The 12,842-nt window shown below is 45.9% G+C and overlaps 1 protein-coding gene across 1 annotated transcript; it reads left to right on the top strand.

The window, feature by feature from the left end:
* Positions 1-658: 658 nt before the first annotated feature.
* On the top strand, positions 659-9,169 carry samm50l (sorting and assembly machinery component 50 homolog, like). Its single transcript, XM_020634757.3, has 15 exons — positions 659-819; positions 1,807-1,920; positions 2,490-2,591; positions 2,719-2,806; positions 3,705-3,811; positions 4,038-4,168; positions 4,557-4,644; positions 4,869-4,997; positions 5,107-5,178; positions 5,832-5,918; positions 6,194-6,264; positions 6,468-6,535; positions 7,424-7,570; positions 7,687-7,828; positions 8,184-9,169. Exons 1-15 carry the CDS (start codon positions 799-801, stop codon positions 8,227-8,229), a joined length of 1,413 nt encoding a protein of 470 aa, XP_020490413.1. The 5' UTR covers positions 659-798; the 3' UTR covers positions 8,230-9,169.
* The last annotated feature ends 3,673 nt before the right edge of the window (positions 9,170-12,842 follow it).

A 12,842-nucleotide genomic window follows, 5' to 3' on the forward strand; every position in this document is an offset into this window, starting at 1 on the left:
CCAGGGCCAAAAAGGAGCCAAATGCAAATAACATCTTACTGTAGCTACAGTTTTCATGCACTGCATTGTTTATTGGCCTTTAGGTATTTATATCAACACGAGATTGTTGGGCGTTTTTAGTTTCACATGCAGCCTTGGCGAACAAGAGAAACAGCGCCCTCTGCCGGAGACATTGTGCCATGACAATGTTAGCCCCACCACGCCCACTTCAGTACGTTCTGATTTATATCCAATCACAGAGAGGAGTCAGGGTGATGCCTTCAAGACTCAATGAATGTTGGTTTTGACAGTGTCATCTTAGTTACTTGCTATTACACTCACCAGGTGCCACTTGTTCGCCTTCGTTTAATATTCAAAATAGTACAAAGATGACCATGGCTACTGTGTGTGTTTATACGAGTTGTTTTGATGGTATTGGGGGAACTACTGCTAGCCTCCAGAAGCTTAACTCGCTTTATAGATGAAATAAAACACGAGTATATTACATTTTTCACACTTCGCAGCTTAAATGTCTTGAAAGAGTGGCAACAATTTATTCTGACAAGATAAATCTGCATATAAATGCAGACAACGACATGGGAAAAGAAGAAGAAGAATGGAAAACGTACGGTAACGGTAGAGTTGGCGTAAATTACGTGGTGTACATGAACGCAGCACAAGACCTCCCCAACTGTCATGGCGTCTCCCTTGAAGGGGGATTGGTACTGGAGAAACTAGCCGCTGTCATCTATCAGTTTTCTGCCCGCAAACAGAGCATTTCATCCGGATTGAAGCGGCTTTGAGGAGCGGGTAGTTGCCATGGGGACTGTCCATGCTAAGGTAACTCGATTTTCTCCCCACGCACCTGTCCTTTTTCTGCGGATTATTGACCATGACCTCCCTGTTGAAAACGTCAGTCAGTGCTGCAGACTCACCAGCGCCTGTACTCGATGTACACTTACACAAAGAGAGAGAGAGAGACGATAAATAAAGAAAAGCGAAGGTGGAAATGAAGTTTAAAGTGGAAAAATGTAGCCTGATAAAGTATGTTAGCCTGCTTTCCGTTTAATTACAAGAAGCATTTCAGTCAGGGCGGCATTTTCAAAATTCAGACACAGGCACATTTTTGTCTGCATGCCTCGATATCCTCAAGTTGGGGACATTTTAGTGAACATTTGGCTTTTTTGTTAGGGTATTTAAAAAGCCACTTTGAGGACAAAAACGGTGTCCTTTCACCATTTATCATTTTATATCAGAACTTTAAGTACTGTGATAAGAAAGAGCACACGACCCCTCTCGAGTGACTCACCGTGTAACGTGAAGTGACTTTCACTGGTCGTAGGACATTAGACACTCCCATCCATTAACTGTCCTGCCCCTTTCTCTTCCATGAGTGCGGCTCCTGCCCTTTAAATGTGCTAATCGTACTTTTTTATTATTATTATTATTATGCTCGTTGTCTAGGAGTTGTTAGGTGTTATCTAATCATACCTCTACGGTGGCCCTGAGGGGTCAATGCATGCAGGGCATTTCAAGAAAACAAAATCAAATGAAGAAAACATCTCCATCAATTTGGCAACATTTAGAAAAGGGGGGGGGGGGTGCAAATTAGGCCTCCATGATATGAAGTGAAATAAATAATAACATAAAGAGCTTTTTAGTTAACATACAGTTTTAATGTGTCTCTACAGTTTTTATGTAAAAAGCTTTTTTTTTTTTTTTTCCCCTCACACTAAACTGGCACCAGTTAACCTCAGGGTAGTTGATAGCTAACTTGAAATGGTGTGAAATCATGAATTAACAGTTTTGTTCTTATCACCCGCGCAGAGTCTGGATCCTCTCCCGATGCATGGCCGGGATTTGGGAGTTAACCCGGATGACTTGATGGAGACTCCGGACCTGGAGCAGGAGAGCAAGCAGGAGATCCTAGAAAACAAAGATGTGAGTGCTCAAAGCGGCGGAAGAGAATCGTGAACAAGTTCAAGACGGTCGGTGTAAAATAACAGGTTTCACGTTTGACAAATTTGACCTGAAGTTCGATTTGCTTTTGTGGAACTATTTCTCCTCACCAGTGGTTCTCAAAGGGGGGTCCGCTGACCTCCAGGGGCCCTTGGGAGTTTCCAGGGATCCCACGTTTCACTTTAATTTAATCAATGAGTTACAAAATGTCAGACTGTGACCATTTTGGTTTGCAAGTTTCACATTCTGAAATAAAATATCTAAAAGAAATAATCTCATAAGGTTCTGAACCTGGGGGAAAAAATCGTACAAATATGGCTCTATGGTCTAAAATATTTGATAGTAAACTGTAGCCCCGTCCAGACTGCCGTTTCAAGAAGTCATATTTACGCCCCTGTAACGTTTCGCCTTCAATCTGGATGTTGAGGAGCTGTAACGGGGGGGAAGAAGTCTGAGTGTGTGTGTATGTGGAGCTCCCGCTGTGCCGCGCTTCTGCAACTCAAAACCGGAGATGTGAAAGTAAAACTTGTCATATATCTTTTTTTCCTCAGGTGGTCGTCCAGCACGTCAACATCCAGGGTCTTGGGAGAACTAAAGAGGACCTGCTGGGCTACGAGATCTCGGATGTTTTTCATGCCAAAAACCTGATCGATGTACGTATTTCAGACTGCACCGCTCATGAAGGCGTCACAGTCATCTCTCTTGAGTTTTATTTTTGTTTAAAGTAAAGAAGACGAGGGTTCCTAAGTGTAGAGTTCTGTTTCATTGTCATGGTCACAGGTGATGAAGAAAGCTCACGTGGCCAGACAGAAGCTGCTCCGCCTCGGGATCTTCAAGGATGTGGAGGTTCTTATTGACACGTCTGAAGGTAACACGTTCAGAGAAGAAGCACAACACGATATAATCACTCTATTTTTTACTAAAACCAAAAGTTATCTCAGAGAGTGTTGTGGATTACAGACCTGCTCTGGAGCTCGATTTGTAATTACATCATGCGTTCAGCGGTGCTTTGCTGTTAACTGTGACCACATGCAGCTTTTAATGTGAATTAAAGGAGCAACCAGTGAGATGTGTAGAGAGTGAAATGATAAAGTGACCTGACTATATGATCAGACATTAAGGAAACATGCTATGTTGAAGTGCTGGCTTCTCTGACAACAATGCAGCAGTCAGTATGTCCTCCTTCTAACTTTAGATTCTGCTCCTGAATGCTCTGGATTTGTTTGGACCAGAGAAGGTAGGCGGTTTTAAGGCGCCCCCCACACGACTGTTTTGGACGCCCCTCGGTTTGTCAGATATGAGAGCAGTTATCAGGTCAAACCAACAGGTGTTGCAGTGATGGAAGCGGGCAAGAGAAGTGGTTCAGATAGAAGTGATTGTACCCGACCTAAAAAGCCTCTGCATGTTTCTAATAAGCTCCACGAGCAGAAACGTGCTCAAACTAGGATCAATATTGGAGATGCTTTTGAAAAATGGAGAGCGGTTAGAACACAGAAAGGTTTACAGACCGATGCAGAGCTGGATAAACACTGAAGCTTCAGTGTCCACCACATGGTGACCTGAATGAGCATGGACTCTAGAGAGGAGGGGGCGGGGGGAGACAGCTCTCTACAATGTTTAGAATTTGGACTGCAGTACCCATTTTGAACACTAGGGGTCAGAGTTATATACTGCTCCTTTAAAAGCTGTCTACTTGAGTGACTATGCAGGAAAAAAAGGTTGTCTGTTTTTTTCTCCCCTCTGATTGGTTGGTTCTCTCTCCTCAGGTAAGGACGCTCTGCCGAACGGTCTTGATGTGACTTTCGAGGTGACGGAGGTCAAGAGGCTGACAGGAAGCTACAACACCATGGTCGGCAACAATGAAGGAAGCATGGTGAGAGAACAACATCACTCACATATATATAATTCATGTCGGCCATGTTTCCATCTGTTTTACTTGGATTGCTAAGAAGCTTGAGTGAGTTCTTCAGGAGATGGAGGGGCCTTAAACATCGATCTATAAGTCAATTAAACTATGAATAAAATCTGATATTTATGGGCTCTGAACAGTCATCCTATTATGATCACACACTGAGCTCACAGTGTTTTCGTCCCAACAGGTTCTGGGACTGAAGTTGCCCAACATGTTGGGTCGAGCCGAGAAACTCACCTTCCAGTTCTCCTACGGTACCAAGGAGACGTCGTACGGCCTGTCCTTCTTCAAGCCCCAGCCCGGACACTTCGAACGCAAGTATGTGAAGCACACAAATACTGAACTCACAATGAACCCACATCTCTTAAGCTGTTTTTCAAATACACACTCCTGAAAGATTTCAGAGAATTTCAGGAGGACTGCGCCTGAAATCCTCCTGATCTTAAAGATTCTTGAGATGTTTTTGACTAGAAATGAGACGAACACACGCACTGAGATTTGAGTTCTTGCAATGCAGGTCCCTTAGAGAATTACCTGAGTCGTCTGTTTATGGTGCTTCCAAGAAAGCAAAAAAAAACATCCCGACTAAACGGAAGGAATGCAACGCTTTTAAAGCAGCTGATTCTGAAATCTTAGCGGTGCAGTATTAGCATGCGTTCACCATCAAGGTGAACCATTTTTAAGTCCTGTGTGTCTTCTCTTTCAGCCTCACTCTCAACATGTACAAAGTCACCGGTCAGTTCCCCTGGAGCTCCTTAAAAGAGACCGACAGAGGCATGTCTGCAGAGCTAAACGTAAGAGGCTGAGTGTGTGTGTGTATATGTGTGTGGGTGTGTGTGGGTGTGGGGGTGTGTGTGTGTGTGCGTGATGAGAGAGAGAGTGGGATCCTAACTGAATGAAGCAGACACACTTTTACACTTGTACAGACAACAAACAACAAGAGAGAGAGAAAGACTTGGATGAGTGCGTGTTAATTCACTAACTTTTGAAAGTTCTTCCTCCTCCCGTCCTGCTGCAGTTTCCTCTGGGGCCGACCAACCACACGTTGAAGTGGGAGGGCGTGTGGCGGGAGCTGGGCTGCCTCGCTCGCAGCGCTTCCTTCGCCGTTCGAGAGGAGAGCGGACACTCGCTGAAATCCGCCCTCTCGGTACGACACGGAGGCGTTTCTCCAGCTCCTTCACAGACACGTGACAGCTTTTGATTCATGTCCTCTCTTTGTGTCATGTTCATGAAGTTTAGCCTCTGTCTCTCTGCAGCACACCGTGTCAATCGATTCGAGGAATTCGGCTATTTTCCCCAACAGAGGTGCCTTACTGCGGATCAACCAGGTGGGTGTGCACAAGTACAATGTAGTGTGTTACAGAAAACAGTCATGTTTATAATCTTCCTTTAATCAAATGATGAAAGGTTTACAATGTTTTCTGGGTTGTTGAGTTAAGTGAAATGTGGGTGCTGAGTGAGAGAACAAAAGAGCTGTCTGCAGGAACAAACTCAGGAAAAGCAATCTGAATGACTTTGTTAGTTTTATCAGAATAACAAATCAAGACGACCTCCCCGCGGAGAGTCTTGATTTGTCGTCAAAAGGATTCTCTTACTTGAATTGGAAGCACTCTGGACTGAATACGGGCACTGGATATTCCCAGTCAGACTGAGGCTAGATTTAAATTTAATGGACTCTGGCAGATGAATAAAACCTTGAAATGAGCATGATGAGGAAATGGGGCCTTATTTGATTTGCCTTGTCTGGTTTTACTTGTATTGTCTGTTTTGATTTGTTTTTCTGTAGTGGTTGATTTTAGTCCCTTGGGTTGTGTTATACTGTATGTAAATTTAAATAAAGTTGTTATTGAAAAAAGAAAAGAATAACAAACCAATAGGGAACTCTGTAGCAGCATAACTAGGAGCTGTTCCATACCTCTCCAGCCCTAACTTTAAGCTCCAGTCTGTTATTTATTTTGTCTTTCTCGTGTTTGCTCGGCAGGAACTCGCCGGGTACACAGGAGGAGACGCCAGCTTCTTGAAGGAGGACTTTGAGCTGCAGCTCAACAGACGACTCTTCTGGGACTCGGTAAGACAAACAAAACGTTCTTCTTCAAACTACAACCAAGATCGTGGGTTGGCTGTTTTTTTTGCTCTCAGCTGTTTTGTAAGCGGGGCCTGAGGGTGTTTGTCGCAACTCTTGAAGCTTTGCAAAACAGATTCTATTTGTTGTTCTTGCACAGTCACACTTGACATTTCAGTTGCATAAAGTGACCACAAGGGGGCGATAAAGCACCACGACGTGAGTTTGACCAAATACTGAAGGCTTTGTGTATATAAGCGGATCTTTTCTGTGTCTCTCAGGTTTTGTCTGCTTCTCTGTGGGGCGGGATGCTCTGTCCAATCGGAGGACAGCCGTCCTGCATCGCTGACAGGTACACCTGATTCACCCCACAGCTGTTAACAGACACATGGGCAGATACTGCTGACCTTGATTTACAGGGATTTCTCTCCAAATTATAAAGATCACCTTGAAAATCAGAACGTATTGACTACTAACTGATTCATGATTGGCAAGGATTTTGAGACTGCACTCTTAAGTGGATGGTTTCATGAAAGTTTTTGTATTTTTTTTCAGGTTTTACCTCGGAGGTCCCACCAGTGTTCGAGGGTTTGGGATGTACAGCATCGGGCCACAGAGTGAAGGTACAAAGAAAAACTGAACTTTGGATTTTGTTTCCATCTTAAAATGTAAAAATACTTGAATTCCCAACATGATTTTAAAAAGTACTATCTTAAAGGAGCAACATATAACTCTGACACCTAGTGTTTAAACTGGGTACTGCAGTCCAAATTCAAAACATTGTAGAGAGCTGTCTCCCCCCGCCCCCTCCTCTCTAGAGTCCATGCTCATTCAGGTTGCCATGTGGTGGACACTGAAGCTTCAGTGTTTAGCCAGCTCTGCATTGTCTTGCCCGCTTCCATCGCTGCAACACCTGTTGGTTTGACCTGAGCTTCTGGTTAGACCATAACTGGTCTCATATCTTGGCAAACTGAGGGGCGTCCTTTTTAGGGTTTATTTTTTTTATGTCCTAGAATGAAATGTCTGATACATAATGCAGGATTGCATCGCTCCATTTAAATTTACTCATTTGCATGCACTAATTTATCCTTCTGCAACCCAAACGTGGAATGTCTATCAATCAACCCATCTCAGAAGGTGGGTTAATTAAATGTTGTGGACATCAAGGCGGTGTGAGTCCCTCCCTGTAGGCGTTCATTTGGTCTAACCACACGACTAAAAGCAATCAGGACTAATCCAGTATCTGTGGGACAAATGGTGAGAAACACAGAAAACACATGAATGCAACGACCCCGACAGGATTCCAGCAGGAAGCCTTTGTTGCATTTCTCCCCATGTTTCCTGTCTGTTTCCTCATCAGACAAGAAGACGAGTAACTCAAACATGTCTTCTAATCTTATGTGAGTGTTAGAAAAACAGTAGCTGTAGGGATTTAATCACGTCAAACAGATGTCTTTGTGGCCCTTTAAGTAGCGTAGTTTTGCATCTTAACGTGTGTTTGTGTGTTTCAGGGGACTATCTGGGCGGAGAGGCCTACTGGGCCGGGGGTCTTCACCTCTACACCCCGCTGCCCTTCAGACCAGGAAAGGGGGGCTTCGGAGACCTTTTCAGAACACACTTCTTCCTCAACGCAGGAAACCTCTGCAACCTCAACTATGGTGGGTGTTTACAAATGATGAGCAATGATTCAGAGGTTCTTGGGAGGAACTGGCATCTGTCAGCGTGCCACTCCTCTCTGGTATGTGGTGACGCCTAACTTGTGGTTTGTGTGCAGGTGACGGTCCCCGGGCACACCTTCAGAAGCTGGCTGAGTGTATCCGCTGGTCGTACGGAGCGGGCATCGTGCTGCGGCTCGGAAACATTGCCAGACTGGAGCTCAACTACTGCGTGCCCATGGGAGTTCAGAGTGGAGACAGGTACACAGCGGCTCTTCAAGAACACACCCAAATACAGCACTAAGGGTGCACCCACACTAGGTTGCGCCATAATGTAGCAAAGCACTATCTCTCTCTCCCCCCCCCCCCCCCCTCTCAAGTCCCCAGCTGGCTTCTGGAATATTCTCAGCTCCTCTCAGATCCTCTTGGAGTCTTTTCCGCCGTCTCAGAACGCATCACCAAATGTTTTTGTTCTGCTCTTTAGCACTGAAGGAGAAGAACCAGAGGATCTGAGGGGGCCGCCCCTGAATGCTACTTATGACCCCCGTGTTTAACATCAATAATTGTCTGACTGTGTTCCTTTCTCCTCCTCCTCCTCCTCCTCCTCCTCTTTCAGGATATGTGACGGCGTCCAGTTCGGAGCAGGAATCCGCTTCCTGTGACCTCATCACTCCAGCAGAGGCCGTGATACGAGAAAAGGGAGATCGTCTTTTTGTTTATCACCTGTAACTTGTTTTTCGAGTGTGTCACACTAGCATGGGTCTGACAGTATGTCCTGGTTAAAGGTGCCTGACTCCTCCTCCTCCTCCTCCTCCTCCTCCTCCTCCTTCGACACGCACCACTTTAGAACAACACAGTGCCAGAGCTGCTTCGTTAAAACTAGAGAAACTTTTTACACTACAAACTGAACGGCCTTTCAACTGAGTAACAGATTGATCTCGATAGCAGCAAACACAAGAAATGACGACATCTAAGGCAAAATACAATCATGGTGAACCTTCAAGCAGCATATCAGAGCCTTTTCTCTTTGGACAGACTTCAGAATTATGCTTTCTTTTTTAGCTGAAGCCTCTTTCTTTAAGTGTTTTCTGCAGCACATGGCGCCTCGTCTTTGAGGGAGTCACCTACGAGTGATTTCGCCCCCTTAGTAAATTATTTTTCCTGAATGTTTGAGATTTTGGGGATTTGTTTTCCGTTTGCCTTTTTAGGATTGCCTCTCATCCAGGAGCACCTCTTATTTGTGTTGACAGTAAACTGGACTCCACACGGTCTTCTGTCCCGACGTTGTCCCGTGTGTGTGTGTGTGTGTTACAGCAACAGTCGGATAATAAACCAAGAGAAACCAGCACTTTTTAGTCAAACTAGCCCGCTTGGAAGAGAGTCGGAACCCAAAACTGGAGGTCGTTTTTTGTCAATTATTTTAATGTCTGACGTGGAAAACGGCAGGTTAATCTCTCAGGCATGCAGCGGTGTTAGGTAGGAAGCTCATCCGGCGCCCCACCACCTCCTCCTGAGCAACATCCACCACCAGTGCTCTTACCGTTAGTCTTCTTTTTGATGTTGTCAAATTCATTCACAAATAAATCACAGCTGCTCCCCTTGGCTCCTCTCTGCATCCTTTTTCTAAAGCACACATGTTTCAGCAACTGAAAAGGTATCGGTGATTCATTTGAGAATTCTTATGTGACCATCTCTTAAAATGTGGTCTTGAAACTCAGATTAGCCCTCTAAGCTCTCCGCTGTCCTTTTGTCTTGAGCGCAGGGAAAGTACAGGTCGTTAAGGTGTGCAGACTACATCTGAAAAATAAATCCAGTGAGAGTAGATGCTTGAGGTAGCTTGTTGTTTATTGCAAAGATAAATGTAAATCAAAAACCATGTGCAAGGCTGCTATATTAGTTATCTGTGATATTTACTTCTCAATCTGTATCTGTGGAAAACAAAAAACTCATCCGTCAGGATCAAGTCTTTTTTTTTTTTTTCCATGAACCTTGACTGAACAAGATGGTTACAGAGGCGCTGCTTGTCAACCGGCAAGGTAGGCAACGTGCTTGGGGCCCCAGACCAGTATAGGAGGCCCCTGAGGGCTCACAAACTTGAAACCAAAGGGGTGTCCTAAAATGTTCACATTTTGCAATGACAGTAGGAAACCTCCCTAAGGGGTCCCCCTCCGCCATCTGACAGCCCTCACTCTGGTTGCCCTTCTAAGCAGCTCATGCATTGTTGCTGTGAAAGCCAAAGTTTGTCAAAGAAAGTCAACAAAGAAAACTGAAGAGGAATGATCCGTCTACAGGAGAGAGAAAAGAAACTGGAAGCGACGTAATCGTCGGCTGGTGGACATGATGGTTAAGAACGCTGGTTGGAGGGCCCTCCAGCATTGATTTTGGCCCCAACAGGCTCTGGAATCGCCACTGGATGGTTAAGACCACATCTGTCATATCTGCAGTAACAACTAAGAACATTTGAATATTTAGCAGCAGTCCTTGTTCCTAAAGAAGTGGGTATACTCTTTATTTTTTACCCATAAGTGTGGCCAGCAGAGTATAAACGGCCTCTATTATAAACAATGACATGTAAGATTATTCTTGCAGATTAAGTTAGCACATACTTGCAAATCAGAGACAGAGTAGTGAGGGTCATCCCTTCACCATCCTGGGAACAAAATGCAGCATACTACTGAATATAGTCAGTCAATCAATGGTGTGAATCAGAGGAGATTTAGAAGTGGGTATAATCTATGGAGACAGAAAAATAAGTATACCCTACACTACACCACTGAGGACATCCAACTGAACTAGGAAGCTATCAGAGTTTTACAGGCAACAGTCTGAGATGTTTTAGTAAAGGCAACAGCACTTTTCATTCTAGATAACATGAAGAAGTGTGTGTGTGTGTGTGTGTGTGTGTGTGTGTGTGTGTGTGTGTGTGTGTGTGTGTGTGTGTGTGTGTGTGTGTGTGTGTGTGTGTGTGTGTTTCTGACCTCGCTGCAGGTTGTGTTGTCAGCACACAGTTTGAACCTTTGCTCCGGGTGAACCTGCGCGGGGCAGTTGAGTGTGGATGGTGCTAGATGAGTGTTTGGTCAGATCTCGTTCTGTGTGGGAGTCGGAACAGGTGTCCTGCAGATGAACGCTGCACGGAGCAGGAGTTATAAAAGAGGAGGAAAAAAATGAAATAAAATGTCTGAGAAGTTTGACTTCACCTTAAAAAAAGTTTTGATTGTGCAGAAGAACTTTGTGGACCTTTTTTAAAAAAGCTATTTTTTAGAAGGATCTCTGAGTCCAAGTCAACCTTAGGTCCTTAAACCTGCCAAATATGTAGTAAATAGAAATGTGCGGGACTCAAACACACTCAGTATTTGTTCAGTCTTTGATCTAGATTGAGTTAATTTAGCCTTTACTCTGCTTGGTTAACGTTAGTCACCATCAGACATTTGCAAAGAGGTTTTTTTTTTTTTTTTTTCAGTTGAATGTGTCTCTCCTTGGATGCATAACATTACAGTATGTCAGCTGCTCAACCAGGGGAGAGAGGACCCTGGACCTGCTGTATGTCAATGTAAAGGACGCATATGGCTCCTCTCCCCCCCCCCCTTGTCAGACCACAACTTGATTCACCCTCACCCCCTGCTATGTACCTATGGTTAAAAGGCTGCCTGCAACCAAGAAGAAAGTGAGGAGATGGTCAGAGGTGGCCTATATCACACTGGAGGGGTGCTTTGAGTTGACTGACTGGGAAAGCACTCTGCGAGCCCCATGGAGAGGTGCATCACAGATTCCATCAACTTCTGTGTGGACTGCACTGTCCCAGCAAGGACTGTCCTTTGTTATTCAAACAACAAGCCATGGATAACAAAGGACATCAAGGTCATCCTCAACACCAAGAAAAGGGCCTTCAGAGATGGAAATCAAGAGGAGGTGAGAACTATACAGGGGGGTCCTGAAAGTGAAGATTAGGGAGGCCAAGGACACCTACAGAAGAACAACATGAGGGAGGTCTGGAGTGGAATGAGGACCATCACAGGCTCCAGGTCAAGCAGCAGTAGAGGAGTTGAAGGCAGTGAGGACAGGGCCAACGAACTGAATGTAAGAAGACAGCTGATGAGACTCCACGCAGGCAAGGCTGCAGGGTCCCGACAGCGTCAGCCCCGAGGTGCTCAAAGCCTGTGCCCCCCCCCCCCCCCAGCTCTGTGGAGTACTTCACCGTGTCTTCAGCTTGAGCGTGAGTCTTCAGAGGGTCCCCGTGCTGTGGAAGACGTCCTGCCTCGTTCCTGTGCCAAAGACGCCGCGCCCCAGCGACGCCAAGGACTACAGACCCGGTGGCACTGACGTCCCACGTCATGAAGACCCTGGAGGGACTCGTCCTGGATCAGCTCAGACCAACGGTCAGGCCCCTCTTGGATCCTCTCCAGTTCGCCTACCAGCCCCGACCGGGTGTCGAGGACGCCATCACTGCTTCCTGCTGAACCGGGTCTACGCTCACCTGGACAAGCCGGACAGCACTTTGAGGGTCATGTTTTTTTGGACTTCTCCACCATTCGTCCGGCTCTACTGGGTGAGAAGACGACGACAATGCAGGTGGAGTCTCCTCTCGTGTCCTGGATTGTGGACTATCTGACTGGCAGACCACAGTATGTGCGCCTACAACTCTGTGAGTCAGACAGAGCGGTCAGCAACACCACCGGGGTCCCACAGGGAACGGTCCTGTCTCCCTTCCTCTTCACCCTCTACACCACGGACTTCAACTACAACACAGAGTCCTGCCACCTTCAGAAGTTTTCTGATGACTCTGCTGTAGTTGGACGTATCAGCGAGGGTGAGGAGGCCGAGTACAGGGCTGCGGTGGGTGACTTTGTCGCATGGTGTGAGCAGAACCATCTCCAGCTCAACCTGGCAAAGACCAAGGAACTGGTAGTGAATCTGAGGAGGGTAAAAGCACCGGTGACCCCTATTTCCATTCAGGGGGTCAGTGTGGACTGGTCTAAGAACGCTGAGGCCGTATACAAGAAGGGCCTGAGCCGACTCTACTTCCTGAGGAGGCTGAAGTCCTTTAACATCCGCAGGACGATGCTGAGGATGTTCTATGAGTCTGTGGTGGCCAGTGCTATCCTTTTTGCTGTTGCGTGCTGGGGCAGCAGGCTGACGGTAGCAGACTCCAACAGACTAAACAGACTGACCTGTAAGGACAGTGACGTTATTGGGGGTGGAGTTGGATTCTCTGAAGGTGGTGTCAGAGAGGAGGATGCTAACTAAGCTGCGTTCCATCTTGGACAATGTCTACCAC

The sequence above is a fragment of the Labrus bergylta genome, chromosome 23, assembly GCF_963930695.1.
Source record: "Labrus bergylta chromosome 23, fLabBer1.1, whole genome shotgun sequence".
NCBI lineage: Eukaryota > Metazoa > Chordata > Actinopteri > Labriformes > Labridae > Labrus > Labrus bergylta.